Raw genomic sequence first — 15,822 nt, forward strand, 5'->3', positions numbered from 1 at the left:
GATTTTGCTTTACCATGAGTTCCACTGGAAACGAAGTACCATGACTTGCAGCAGTTTCAAAGAAAGCGATGTTGCTCTAGTACACAGAAGCATTTTGATGAGCCATTTTCATTTGTAGAGGTTTCTGAGTCATTTCATTTTCCTCTTGCTCCCTGGCTCTGCAGAGATACCTCAGTGCCACACTGCCGTCTCCCTTTTTTGGGTTTTCTACAGATGTAGGGTGGCAAGGAAAAATTGTGATATTAGTGTGGAAGAATGAGAGGAAGCTCTAGGCAATTTGGATATATGTGTATCTCCTGCAAGTGGGGATTCAGAGATGGTCAGAATTCTGATCACGCTACGTAGTGGGGATATAGGAACATGAGAATCTCAGTGCTTCAAGGGAATGTAATTGAGGAGAGGAGCAGCAAGGGGCAAGTATAGGACTGTCCAGAGGTGTACAGCTCTTGGAGGGCTCTCCCCTCATTTCACATTGACTTTTCCATTGTTATGTCCATTCAAATTAAAAGGTCATCTTGAAACATTCTTATGTGTTTTGAGGATGACATAATAATAGTGTTACCTCCAAATTCAGAATTTCTGGAAAGTTAGATTTTGCTATTCTGAAAAGGTATGTGGTGCCAGTAGGCTACCATAACTGTATGATAGCTTGAGTGCATTTAAGTGTTTAAAAATAAGAAAAATAACCAAGGAAATGCATTTAAAAATATGAAAATATATTTGGTTGAAATTGGATAGAAAATAATTTTGTGGATTAAACGTTTTTTGTTTCTCAAGGACCCACCTGACATGCAAAAAAAAAAAAAATTATAGTTTTAACTAGTACAGCAGTCTTTTTTCATGTGAGTTATCAGCTGTGTGTTATTTAGAATTTGGAATCTACGCTGGTATCTCTTTGTAATTCAGCTGATGAAGTCCATCTCTATATATCCACTTCTTTTCTGAAAGAGTCGTAAGATGGTTATGTGATCAGATTAGCTCCATGTTCTTAGGTGATTGGGTGGATCAGTGTAAGATTAGGAGAAGGTGGAGCCAAAACCTCGAGAAGATTTTAAGGTATTTTTTGTAAAACCTCTGCTTCTGAATTTATGTTGTTCATATAGGTAGTTAACACACATTTTTTCTTTCAGCTTTATTAAAGGAAATAAGTGATTCTCCATTGGAAAATGTATTCAAGATTCATAGTTCAATCAAAATGCCTCATACTTTGTTAGCTAGATTTGTAGGTGGATTTTCATGGTTTTTTTTTGTTTTGAAGGAAATGTATTCATATACTGAAAATAAGATCCAAGTATGACAACTTTGTATTTTTCATTCTCTCTTGTCTTTAAAACAAATGAGTGAGAAGGAAAAAATAAGGGGGGGGAGGGGAAGCTTTGTTAGAGCTTACCTCTCAATGCCAGTATTTGGCCAATTTTTCTGTGTGTGACACTTCATCTATGTGCTGTTTTCTAGTGGAATTTGAAACAGAATAACTAAGCTCTGGGAAATGGTAGCACTTTCATGTGTATAAACTAAGATTATTTTCTGAGCATTTATCTTGAAATATATTGTAAATCTTCTATTTGTAAAAGTCCAGCTGGAGTAGCACAAAGTAATGCTTTTGCAAAACTTATTTTTCAGTATTTGTTTTGTATCAGGAGCTTCCCTTGCTTTCTAGCTGACAAGATGGATTGTCTTAACCAAAGGTGGTTTAAAAGATCAGTACATCCCCATTTCATAAAATGAAAAATTAACTAAAAAATAATTTAAAAAAACCCAAACAAACCACAACTTTACCCTGTTTTGGGGTAGGTGGTCTCTAGTCTTCCGAACTTTTGTTCCTGCTTGGTTTGTACCTGGTTTTACTCATTTGCAAGTAATCCAGATTAGTCAATTAAAGTATCTTTAAAATCAGGCCCATTAAGATTAGAAGAAGGGTTCTGCTATATATAGTCCTGCTAGATGCTATAAGGCAGCTTACACATGTTTTAATCCTTTAAAACCTCACTCCTGCTCTTTAATATAATAGATAAAATTGTTTGTCTTTCTTTAAGAACAGTTTAGCCTTTTACAAGTTGTGAATGCATGGTAAACCTTCAACAACGTTTTTGGTGAATTCACTTCAGCAGTGACTGGACCTAGTCTCTTTCTGAGTTTTGCAGGCTCTGCGGGAGGGGTTCTTAACTAAATACAAATGCAATTTTTCTAATCTGTTTTGAAATTCCATGGCCTAGTCTTTCAAGCGATTAATGAGGTACAAGCTCATTACACATTAGAGTGCATGAAAGTCACCAATAGCATGTGGAATGCATTGTGGTCTCTCTCAGGTCACGTTAATATAAAAGAACAAGAATTAAAGCAAAGTAATATATCCTCAAAAATTATTTGAACTTTTTATTGTAGTCCATACATTTTAATAGGTAACCTCTTTGCTGGTGTTATTGAGTGGTTGTACTAAACATGCTATACTCCACAACCTCCTCTACCAACTGGAATTTATACTCCAGTCTATAACAAGAAAAGATGTGCAAAACATGAACAGTACATATGAATTAATCAAATAGCAGTATAGATAATCAAGGGATACCTGACTAGAACTCATAAATACAACTTCAGTCATCTATTTGCTGTGGCAGTCCTGCCTTACAAGCTTAGAATTGAAAACAAATGGAAGGTCAGTACAAGATCAGTGTGATGATGGCCATCCGAACTTACTACCAGGCTCAGTTTCTCAGTTTGTTTGGAGGCACCATGAAAAGGAAAATTGAGTATTCTGAGAGTGGAGAAAAGAATATAAATCAGTAGTTATATCAAATTGTGAGCACAAGAGTCCTGCTTTGACAGATCCAATGGGTCCTGCTAAAGGAGGGTTTCCACAGACAGATGGGAAGAGGGAAGCAAGGGGCATACTTTTTTAAAGTGAACTTTTTCAGCTCTTCATAGGTTCAGTATATGTAAGAATCTCTGCTTCTCAGTGCTGTGCTGCCATCTGTTCCCTGTATGCACATCCATGCTTCCATGAGTTGCTTTTCCTTCTGTGCTGTTTGCTGAATTTTCCATCCCTTGTCATCGTCTTCTGTTCTTTTGTCCCATTTGCTAGAATGTGTGTTACAGACCAAATTAATTTTCATTGCGGCCTCTTTTTTTCCTCTTCCCATACCTGTATAGACTATTCACCATGTATCTGTGTTTATCACTGTCCTCTTGTTGCCCACCAGGTAGGCAGTGCAGTAGAGTTTCACTGCTCAGACCCTTTCTCTAAAATTTTGATTTCTGTTAAACACTGACATTGAAAACATTACTGTTTTCTAGGTAAAATCAGTTTAGGATCTCAGTAGCAGAGGACTCTTCCAGGATTTCCTAATCACCCCCCCACCGCCCCTTGTTAGTTGCTGTGCAATATGTGCAGACATGAAATAGAGCAGATTTATTCTAGTTTTGCACCATCTGCTTATCCAGTATAATTTTGAAGTTTAAACTTGATCCCAGATGTATCCATCCAATGTTCTTAACAACTGATTATGTGTAAACCAGAGTAGGCTTTGGGTTTTTTCTTTGGTGATGGTGGGGTACTGTTGGATAAATGCCATGAACTGAAGCAGCAGATGTTTGCACTTCTTCAAGCTCTACGTTATGATAGCAGGTACTACTCCCTTCCTGCCCCTAAAGTTATTGCAAACTTTGAGAAAATTCTAGCCAAGAACACATACCGTTATTCTTATGTTCTTCTTTTATTGCATTTCATGTTAGTCTTACTGCCTACTACCCTTTATTTCATGTATAGCATCAGCAGCTTTCCTAAAATTTAGAACATTAGAAGAGATCCTGAGTTAAGTCCCATTCACTGATGTTGCATACACATCAGGTTTCAGATCCTGGTCAGATTCTTACCTGAAAGGACTGAGGGTTTGGATTGTGTGGTTTTATTTTGTTTTGTTTTTTAATTTCATTGGGGGGGGATGTCTGTGTGTGCGTGTGTGTTTCTCGTACGACCGTAGTTCTTATTAAAATACTATTTCAGAACTGCAGTGTTTGGATGGCTGTGGAAATTGGAAGCATATTTGTAGATGGAGATCCTGTGACCAGCCTACTCCATTTTAGTTAGTCAGTTTTGGTTTTTCATTAAATAGCTTATGTCCTTTCTGTTTGCTTACCCTGATCACATTTGACCAGAGATCAATCATATTCCTTCTCAGCCAAGCCCTTCATTTCCTCTTAACCAAGAAAGCAGAGCGTCCTTTTTATCTTGTTCACTGTGCCTGTTCCAGCTCCCAATTTCTGGAATGTTGAAGTGGCACAATAAAACTTTATTAAAAAGTTTTGTGTTTATATGTGCATTGTATGGCTTTGTCACACTTAGCAATATGGAAGTTTATTGTGCTGTTCACTGTGATTTAGGGGGAAAAAATATGACCAATTTTCTCATACACTATATATGTAATATTATGCATACCCCATAAGAAAGAATGGAATTGCAAAGAAAACAGTTATCTAGCATTTGGGAGAATTTAGTGATGATAAGCGGAATGAAATAGGTAATTTAAACATGCAGTGAAATTCTTTAAACAGTGAAAATACTGGAGGATGGGAGAGTACTTGAAGGGAAGGTATCACTCTGTGCTTGCCTAGTTCTCATCCCTAAATACTTGTGCCTCACACTGACAAGAAAGCAAGTGTTAAGCTAAGATCATGCTTTTGGTTTTATCCAGTACTTCTGCTCTTATGTTATTTTAGCTAAGGGGTTTCTTACAAAGTCATCTATGTCTGGTATACCCATTATATGAAGTTTTTCATTAGTGTAAATTTGATGCTACTTCTCTGTAATATGTTTGTGCTTTTTTGTGCTTAATAAGTAGTAAGGTATTACTACAGGGATTGATTAAAAGCATGGAAGTGTGTAGGTAGTTTTCTGGTGCTTCTGTAATCAAATAAAATTGCATTTTGTATGGATCGCGTTTGATACACAGGCATCGCAGATATGAGTCTCCAGTCTTGTTACCAGCTGTTGGCTATTGATGTTCCCCTCTTATGGAGCAGCTGTGGACAGTCTTCTGACTGCTATCCTGCAACTACTTTTCTACATTTTATAAACTACCAGATGGCATCAGTGTTCTTCAGTTTAATAAGAGATTGAAGGTGTTAAAGACAGTTGATATCCAACTCTTCTTAATCATAGAGATAGAAATATAACCACTCCTAGACAGATTAGCAGAGCTCACAGTTTGCTTTATAATGCCAAAGTTGAATCAAGCCTAATTAGTCCACAGGGGATGGGTGCTGATCCTTTGGGTACCAAACTGATACTGCTTTTCTGATGCTATCAAGAGTCCTGCTGTTGTCTTATTTTCTGTCTCCAGCATTAGTTTCAGTACCACTGTATCTAATACCAAGCTTTCTTTTTTAAAAACAAAATCCTGTCTACTTTTCAGCTCCAAACCCAATGATTTTGAGATTTCTATCCAACCTGTTCCTCCCAAAACCTTCTGTAAGAGGAATATAACTCAAATTTTGAGCTTGTTCTGCATCAAAGGAGCTCACCAGATTCAATCTGCACAGAGTGTTTAAGCTTTTCCTAAATAAGACATCTCTTGGCACCTCTTCTTTTTGAACATAGAGCCTTCTCAGTACCAGCCCATTAGTTTCCTTTTTTTCTTTATTGGTATGGCAGGAGTCTCTATGTAGAAATTATTCTCCTTCTTACTCGTACAGATGTCCCTGTCACTCATTCAACACTTACTTTCCAGAAGTTCTGATAAGAAAAATTAAATTACTCCAGAAAACTGCAAGACTAGCAACCTGATGATGATATATAGGATAAAGTAGAGTTAAGCGATAGTAAGGACTAGCCTCCCCTGTTAATTGTCTTACATACTACATGCTACATAGGAGGAAATCTGATTCTTCCAACAGATGACACATGATACTTTAACAGAAATTTGTACTCTTTTCCAGTAGCTATTGCAAAGAACTGCAGATATTTTCAGTACTAAACAGGCTGTAGAACAAGAAAATGCTTGGATTATCTGGTCTTTTCCATGCTTACTTCCCTTTCACACAGGGGACATTAAAAAATCTGCGATGTCAGAAATCTCAGTTACCATTCTTGTAGCATGTTTGAAGTTCAGAGCTTTAATCTTGCAAAACACCCAAGAAACAAGTGAGAGGCTTGAAAGATCATTTCTCAGGTATGAATGAGTAAAATGAGGTGTCTTACCCAAGGCCATGCAGTGTAGCAGTAGCATAGCAGGAGTAAACTATTCTCTCTCTGCATCTGGGTCCTTACCCTAAGGGATATTTCTTTCTAAAAAACGTCATTTTTTCACATTCCTCTTAGGTTACCATCCTGTCATCTTAAATTCTTTTCCTATTAGTGATAGCATTGGTAGTGGTGGAAATAATGTTTTTGTTTCTCTTGTCAAAGCACCTCATCAGTCTGATTTAGTGCTGGTAAATTATTTGATCTGGACTTTATTTGTAAAAAAGCACTTGATGCTGTTTTAAAAACTAAGATACTATCTTAAAAACTACTCGCTTTTGGTTTTAAAGGACAAAAGTCACAGTTATTTAAGAGACTGTTCATATTGTCATAATCTGGGTAGGGTTAATTATAGTTGCTATTGCTAGAGCATCAGATTTATAGTTACCTTGATGAATGAAGTGATATACCAGAAACTGGTTCACAGAATATTCTTCTGTAACTTAATATTTTTTTCTTCTTCTCTGGTTAGTCTGTAAGCCTTGGTGCTCACTGCCCGATGAGTGTGTGGGGAGAAAGTGCTATGGAATGTAATATGATAAGTCGTTCATGGTATTTAGATTACTGTTGAAGGAACCTTAGTTTAGAGATTTCTTCAAGATTTTTGCATTTTAGAGCCCACTTTATCAATCTTGCATTTCCTGAGTAAATTTGATGCCTGCAGGGAATGAGGGTGCAGCTAGGAAGAGCAACACATTACCCAGTTCAGCAGCTGCTTGCTGCGCACACCCTGGCTCTCCCAGCGTTGTTATAATCTGGCATCACGTGGTCTCCTGGCGAAGGTGGTGGCTGCAGAACATTTCCTTTAACTAGAAAGGTTTTGCAAGTGGATCTGTTGATCCTGAAGTCCAAACTGTTCAACTGAAGGAAAAACTTACTTGTTTTGAGTTCATATTTTATGCTGACAGCATGTAAGTACCTCACTTCAGGAAATGTTTGTCCTGAAGAAGCTATTACTGTTTTACTGCCTGCCTTTGTATCTAAAATCAAATGCATTTAGCTTAGTTTTATTAGTACACAGTGCTGCTTAAGAACACAATCCGTTTTTCCAGTATTAACATTGTACATAATTCTATAGAGGGAGTTTAAATCTCTAATGCCGTTTACAAGTGGATCGAGATTCATGCCAGAATTCTGGATTTTTTTTTTCCTTTCCTGAGCTCCCATGGGAACATTGTCTTATTCAGAAAATGTTTTGCATATTTCCCACCTTGTAGTGCTAAATTCTTTATCTAATTCAAGTCCAGTAATTTTGAAGTATCTGTTCAATATTGGTTTTTCAGCCGCTTTTCATTCCCATTTCTTAATGCTTAAAATTTAAAATATATAGTTCTTGATTATGAACATGTGTATTTCAGATGTATGTTCTGAAGTTTTCTTTTTGTCATGGGTTAAAACTTATCTGTATCAGTCTTTTTATTACTATAAAAATGATAATTTTTAGTAGAAATGCTTGTTTTAATCAGGAAAAAAATAGTTACTGTGAACTATAGATTAAAAACATGAAATTTGTAAGTATAATGGATATTTGCTTCTGTTTATTTGCTTTGCCTAATCACAATTATTTCAAATTTTATTTCAGTTAATATTGATAAATTTAAAACTTTACATAGCTTTTAATTACAAAAAATAGTGCTTAAAAATGTTGGGGTTTGAGAGGTTTTTTTTCTTGTATCAAAAAAGCTGTAACAAATGCTTATTCTCTGAGATTTTCAGCATTTTTGTGAGTAATTTAATTGCTAAAGTTCAGAGGAAATTAATTGCAGTGCCCCCCTTTCTTACAGAATACAGTCGTTTTGAAGCTAAAATACATGATTTACGGGAACAGATGATGAACAGTAGCATTAGTTCAGGGTCAGGATCTTTGCGAACCAGCCAGAAGAGATCCCTGTATGTCAGGTAATAATCTTTTTCATGGTATTGCTAGTGTGTTTTTCTGCTCTTCTGTAGGCTTAGTATTTCTGTATTTGCATTTTTATATAATTATTTACTCATTATTGAACTTAACAAATTGATATTTATATGCAAAATATATTAAAAATAAAGCTTAATTTAGATTGATTAATGTAATATAGCTAAAAAAGATGTACTAGCCCTGAGAACCCTGTATGAACTTTGAAGAGTGGTGCTATTACTTGCTTTTTGTCCTGCCTCTCAGGGAGATGACAATCCTTCAGCAAAAACATGTATTTATTCTTTAAGTCAGTGTATGTGAAGTCTTAACAACTTGCTTAATTCAGTTTGTGGTTTTTTTGTGACAGTAGTCTTCATGGTCTCCCTTGTTCAGTTCTTGAGTTCAAATTTATAGTCTCCCTTTCCTTAAGCTTTGACGGATTTCCATCTTACTTCCTTCAGCTTACTTTAGTTGTATTCTCAGCTAGCATTAATAAATCTTATTTCTATATGCAATAGCATTTTGTTATAGAATATTTTCCATGGTAACCAAGAGAGCAAATGCATCAAAGCAAATGAACTGAATACTCTTCATTCATTTATTCATATAGAATTAAACATAAAGAAAGCTAAAAGGAAGTGGAAGTATAAAAGAGCATGAAGCAGTTAAGAAAATAGGTGGTTTCACCAGGAAAATGTGGCAAGGTGCAGGTCATTAATGTGCCCACTAACTCCTACATCAGTTATCATATACTGATAAAGCATAATGTTTCAAGTATGGAATGTGGGTAAAAGGATTGCATTTTTAAAAATAAATTGATTTTTGAGTTCCCCGAACCAGCTCATCTCTCGATTGAATAAGGGCCAGCAGTAGCCTCTTGGCAGGGGCCAGAACATTGTAGTAGAGCAGGTAAGACTTCAGGAGGGCTGGTGCTTGGGTTAAACTTGGTTTGAAATGTTGTAGGACCTCACTGGCTTACTTTTCCCATCTGAAGCAGATACTGTTTTGGTCGTGGTGCTGTATCTGTTGAGCTATGGGAAGGGAAACAAGTCTTACACAGGGCAGTTTCCCGAGTAATTGCATCTGTGCTCAGAAGAGTGTCCTTTGCAACCTATTTCTGAAGGCTTTGAAACAAATGTAGCAAATAACTCCTACAGGGCTTCTGTTTAGATTGACTATAATGTGTAGCCCTTATGTTTTGACCTGTTATTTTAGTAGCTTTATCTGGATTCTGTTTTTACAGAGCTAATCTTGTTCTTTTTTTGTACTTTGTCTGCCTTAAATATTTTTGGGGGTCAAAATTTAAATCTCTGAGGATAAATGCCTTAAATACTAACGATAAGTGCTTGATATCACAGTTATTCATGTCTTAGAATTTCCACAGGTAGGTGTACATATGGATATTGTGGTGAGATCTTCTTCCTTTCCATAATCCCAAGATTTATCGCTTTAGCCCTCATCATATAACTAAGCCTAAACAATTCCAAATGCTTTTATTTTGCTTGGTTAGCTATAGCCTGATTAGGTTCTAAACCACTTATGCTCATGTTCACACATGGTGTGGTATTTTAAGCCACTGACAAGCATTTTGTGTTTATGTAGCTTTTATTCCACCAACGGAAGTTGTTGTCTGTAAATGATTGAGGTTGAGCTTTTGACTTTGCCAGCTGCTGCAAAAAATGCAGCCTTCTCCAGGTTGTTGGCAGAAGCCTCGTGGAGAGTGGTGATTCCCTTTACTGGGTCTCAAAAACCTTTCTTGGAATCAGCTTTGTTATAAGCCAGAACAAAAAATCTAAAATGCAAAAATTCCTCAGGAAAAGTACTTTTCCACCCACATCTCTTAACAGAGGGTGCTGCTAGGGCTTTTGAGATCTACTCTTATCATCACATCAAAAGGTGCCAAAGACTGGTAGGCAGCTTGCTATACGCAGGATGGGTTCACATCTGTTCTGTCTGGTTTCTGATGTAATTTTGACCTCACTGAAGTAAGTTTTATGAATCTTTTCACATATTGCTAGATACTGACAGAACATGTTAGTTATCCAGCCTATTCCTTATTATAAGTCACTCTGGTATGATCATTCTGTACTTTTAATTGTACCAATTCAAAGCCAGTTTTAGTAACTGAATCTATCTTTGTCCTGTAATACTTGGTTTTGGATATGCCTTAAAGGATTCCAGTAATATAACGTAATGCCGAATTGAATGGTAAATCCAACAGTAAAATGTTTATAGACATTCAACCACAACTGTAGAAAACCTATCAAATAAAAATACTCTAAAAATAATAATCTCTGGTGATTTCTCAAAATCATGGTAACAAAATAGCAAATAAAATAAGATACATCATTGTGTCCCCATGACTGAAACTTGATATCCTTATGAATAGTCTGCCTGTAAACAGCATTTTGGGGATGTTATGTAATATTAAGGAAAAGACAGTTGTGTTTGCCTGAAAATACAATTTGAAGTAAAATGGCAGATTTTTCTTCTTAATTGTATGTGTATCAATATATGATGAAGAGCAATATAACAAACAGTCCTTGGAGGGCAGTACAAATATAGCAATTCAGCAGCAGCTAACTCTTCATTTGCACATCTTATTCTCTTTCTCTCTCTCTCTCTCTCTTTCTCGCCCCCCCCCCGGCACTGATTTAATGGCCTTCTCTTATTTTTGCTTTATATTTCTTTTTATATTTATTCTAAGAGGAGAGAGATTCTCTCGTACAGTGTTTCTGGTTTTGCATCTGAACTGTATTATACACTCTCCTCCTTCATCTGCAGATTCAAAAAGCACATGTGAAAAGGTGAGATACCTTCATGGTATCAAGTTTCTATGATAATATGTTGACAGGGAGTAAATTTGTTCCATATTTTATCTCATCTTGTATGCCAAATCTCAGACTGTGCAATGTGTGTAGAATTTAAAATTGAAAATTACTTTTACCTCTGCATTTTTCTGACCAGCATGATACATTTCAAATTCAAACAATGGTGCTGATTCCTGCTTGAATCAGAGCAGAAGATGGTTACATCTCCAAGTGGGAGAAACTTTACAGTTTTGAAATCATTAGGAAATTTTAACTAAATCCATTGAAAAATAAGATCTGGCATTAGCACCACGCCTGAAAAGTGGACTTGTCTGCAGGAGGAAAACTGTACTTGTCTTAATTGGGCATCCTTATGTTATTCTGATAGTTCAAACATCTAGTTTCAAACAGGTTTCCCAAAAACTCAGGGAGAAAAAGAGAACCTCCTTTATAAGCTGACCTTCATTCATTCTGAAGTGGTAAGATTAATTCATGTTTCATGAAATAAGACATGGAGATGCTTTTGCTGCAGGAATTCCTGATTGCTTTGTTCAGGAAGAATGCCCTAAAAGAAGAAAAGCTTCCATAAAACTTGATCAGCAGCCTATGATATCAAAAGTAATGAGCGTGGCCAGGTAAAAAGACATTCTGGAAAATTTGGCATTGTTAACATAGCCATTAATTTTTTGTCTTTGAAGCATAAACGCTCATGAAACATGTAACTTAACTTCAGTTTCTGTAGACTTGTAAATGAAGGAACCAAGTTACCTTTTTCAGTGCTATTTAGTTGCTGAGTAATACAAGGTGAAATAAAAGGGAGGACGTGGTGCTTTCTCTGTAAAATAATTTTTAGGATTTCTCATTTAAGTTTAAATAGAACTTTAGAGTAAATATCATGGGACTGCGTTCAAAGCAGTAGTTGATCAGGAATACCAAATTTATTTTTAAGTAAGTTAGTGTTTATAACTTACACTAAATAAATGTATACATGGTATTGTTAATCTGTAATAAAATTCTCCATACAGGGAGACTTTTATTAACTAAAAGAGGTATTTTTTTAATCTACCAGTCTGTAGATAAATATGTCATCTTGGCTGTGAAATGAGTTCTCGTTTGATGACTTGCCAGGCATACAGGAAAAGCCATGTTAATCAGTTGGAATTGAAAGAGATTTTTGTTAATTCTGTTTGCTTTTTGGCTCATTTATTTGATCGTTACCAGTTCCTGGTTTTCCTATATATTTTAGCTGCATATTTTTGTCACTACTGTGTGACACACTAATTCATCTTATTATAAAACTATCTTTATCAGCTTTGACTTTTTTCCCCAATAGAATTATTTTTCTTGAAGTGACCTCACCAGAGGAAAAGTATTTGATGAAACTGCCTTTCATTGTGCAAAAACTATTCTGTGTAAGCATTTGTCTAGTTTGAAGATCACATGTTGATAATACATGCTTTTATTCATTTGTGCTTCCCTTTCACTCTTGTGTATTTTTTTTCTCATGCAATCAATATGTATTAATGCTGTTAGGTCCAGCTCACTGCTTGTATAAGTTTATATTCAAACTAAAACTTAAAAGTAATGCTGATAGAAATCATTGCGTGAATGCTAACAAGAATTCTCAGGAAATAAATTTCATGATGCATTTCATTAATTCAGTGAAGATGCAAGCAACTTGAATCTGCATTAAAAGTACATAATGGATTATGTGCAATTTATTTTGAGATACAGAACAACATTTGTCCACAGGGCTTCTTGAACAAACGTGCAGAATAAATCTGGAGAAATAACTACTAGGTGTATAATTTTCTTACCTGCAGTATTTGGACTATTTCAAAGAAAATAAGAATTCTGATTTTTTTAAAAGAATCTGGATATCTCAACTATTACAAATATTTATTATCTTGTTTGCAGAAGCAAAATTGAACAAACATTTGTATTTGCTTTGAGCCGGGATAAAAGCACAAGTTTTACACACAAAGCATTGTTACGGAATTAAACTGAAAGATGATATAGTGGAGGTTGCACTACTGAAGGAAGGCAGTATTTCAGCCTCCAAGTGCTTTCAAAATTGAAAGCCTAAATTTTATTATAAATTTTACAAATTAAAAGTATTGTGCATTTAAATATAGGGCTTTGTTTATCATGAGAGTAAATATTTCAAAACCATTTTAAAATGTCTGTCTTATTCTGGACCTTTTAGAAAATACTTGTTAAAACCTTTATCTTGTTATGAAAAGTTTTTGATACTTTTTATGGCCCTAAAAAGGCATGGTGTCTCAACCAACTCTGATTTCGCAGTAGACCTTATGCTAAAGATGAATTATCTGTCAGAAAATGTTGAATTTTTTCCCTGTAAGCAATTTGACATTGGTTAAGAGCAAATACAGTTCAAACCCAAAGAAATAAACTCTGTGCTTTAGAAAGGAAAAATTCACAAAGCTAAAATACATTTTGGAGCGAACAGTTACGACTTACAGGTACTTACATGGGTTAAAATATTCTGAGACATTAAATATCTAGCAGAAAAAGGTACATAAGATTAGTGTTTGGGAAGAAGAAACTGACTGAATTTGGATAAGGAAAAGGACACCATTTTAAGTCATCACATTGTAATCTATTGTTGCTACTTTCCTAAGGCTGAGATGGATTTGGTATCAAGTCTCTAAATCGAGATGGGGTATCGTTTATAACATGCATCACTGACAAACTTATGAGCTTGCAGATGAGATAAATTTGAGGATTTTTTTGGCCTGTGTCATTCAGGCACTTCTCACTTTACACAGGTGAGGTTCATACACCTTTTTCAAATGTAACATAAGAGTCCTTTATAAGGCATAATCTTAGGAGTATCTCTTACAGTTTGGTAAGAGGCTCCTGTCATCACTCATTTCCACGTCTTCACTAAAACCTCAGTTGTGCTGGGAGAAACATACTGCAAGTCTTTTCAGTTCTTCAGGGAACCAATCCAGACATAAAATGATCCAACAGGGAGAAAAGAAATTAATTTTAACCCAGATCAGTTCCACAGTATGGTGCACCATGTGCCTTTCCAGACAATTGTGCTTTCATAAGTAAGAAGAGGGAAGGAATCAGTACAAAGCAGGCATGAATGCGGGTATGGTTAATAGTGGACTTGTATAAACCAACCTTGCTGGCAAAGGGAATGTTAATAAAACTGTAGGCACGCAGCTGATGTTCAGGTATTGCTAGTGCCTATTATTTGAAAACAGGCTTGCCTTAGAAAAAAGGTGATATTCTATTGAAATGGTTGGAAATTTTCCAAAAGAATGCACATAAAGTTCTTTGCCTTTGGGTACTGCAGTAGCAAAGTTGTGTTCAGATCATAGTTCTTAAGCTTTTTTTTTTTTCCTGCCACCCTGTGAGCAGGATATCAACTTTTACTTTAAAGACAGTAATTTTTATTTAATAAAATCCGGTTTGTAACTTGATATAAAACAATGTGCATTACAGAACTTTCAACAGTGCTGTATGCTTCAAATGCTTGCCTTTTTTTCCCCTAGGCTGATATGTAACTTGCTCTGTGCAAAGTACTTACTGAATTGCAGGAGGCATCTTCTGTGGACCTTTTGCAAAGTACTAGAGTTCTGCTCTGGACAAAGTTTGTTCTCATTCATTAAAACTTCTGAGTGTGTGTGTGAATACCATACTAGATATTCTCAGTGTCTATGTGTGTATATATATGAGAGAGAGAGAGAGAATTGTTTTAAGCAACTGTCAGAACGATGCAGTCATTTGTGAACAACACGAGCAGCTTTGTATTTTGTGCTATCCATACTCCCCTGGGTTTTTTTCTTGCTCTTTCTATGTTTAATTTTTTCTTTTCAATGTAGAGCTCTCTTTGATTATGACAAGACTAAAGATAGCGGCCTTCCAAGTCAAGGACTGAACTTCAAATTTGGTGATATTCTCCATGTCATTAATGCTTCTGATGATGAATGGTGGCAAGCACGGCAGGTAACTCCTGATGGGGAAAGTGATGAAATTGGAGTTATCCCGAGCAAACGCAGGTATGTCATGATATTTTATTGACCTTGAGGTGTCTGCTATTAAATGTCTGCTATTAAATGTCTGATATGATTAATACATATATAGCATATGCTTTGCTCTTTGTTGTTAATTCTGTACCACATCAGCCACTTGTTTTTGTGGCTTTTTGTGGGTTTTTTTGTTTTGTTTTGTGTGTGGGGTTTTTTTTTTTTTTAAATAATCTGTAGTAGGATTCTGACTAACTCAATGAGAAGTTTGTTAAAATTTTATTTAGCCTTAGGAGTTGCATGCCGAAATTGATAAAGGTGGTCCAAGTCCATTTCTCTGTTCTCACTGTAAGCAAGTGAGATAGGCTTTAATTGCCTTGTCTCAGTGTTATAAAAGCAAGGCTTTAATAACATTACACCATTTACGTATGAGAAGGTGCAAAGTAAATTTTGTTCGAATCATGACACTATCATGAATTCTTTCTACCCAAAACCTGGGAAACTGGGAAGTCTTTCTTTGGTGGCCAGAGTAAACAGAGACAAGGTGTTTGCTGGCATATCAGAGACCCAAATAAGAGATTAGGTGCTCTGAATCTTAATATCTGCTGTTGACTGGTAATTGAGGCTGCTCACTATTGCAACATGCTTTTTTCTTTTGTCCCCCACTGATTTATTGAACCTATATAATCACAAAATACTCCAATACCCTCACAGCTCATCACTTGAGAAATAATATCCTACTTGTCCAATACAGTCTGCTACTAGTAGGCTGCCATTTTATGAAGGTGTTATCACCAACAAAAATCTGTACTACAAAAAGTACACCTATATGCTTACATTGTAACAAGTAGTAACTTGAACTTCTGGAATTTTGCTGAT

The 15,822-nt window shown here is 35.7% G+C and overlaps 1 protein-coding gene across 6 annotated transcripts in view; it reads left to right on the forward strand.

Annotated features, from left to right (window-relative positions):
• DLG1 (discs large MAGUK scaffold protein 1) overlaps positions 1-15,822 on the forward strand; it is a 173,788-nt gene that overhangs the window by 133,960 nt on the left and 24,006 nt on the right. For all 6 annotated transcript variants that reach the window (XM_075507201.1, XM_075507203.1, XM_075507205.1 and 3 more), the window contains exons 15-16: positions 8,023-8,137; positions 14,800-14,976. In XM_075507201.1, the coding sequence (XP_075363316.1) occupies positions 8,023-8,137; positions 14,800-14,976 (292 nt within the window). The remainder of the gene's footprint in view (positions 1-8,022; positions 8,138-14,799; positions 14,977-15,822) is intronic.

This window comes from Mycteria americana, chromosome 7 (assembly GCF_035582795.1).
Source record: "Mycteria americana isolate JAX WOST 10 ecotype Jacksonville Zoo and Gardens chromosome 7, USCA_MyAme_1.0, whole genome shotgun sequence".
In the NCBI taxonomy this organism is placed as follows: Eukaryota; Metazoa; Chordata; class Aves; order Ciconiiformes; family Ciconiidae; genus Mycteria; species Mycteria americana.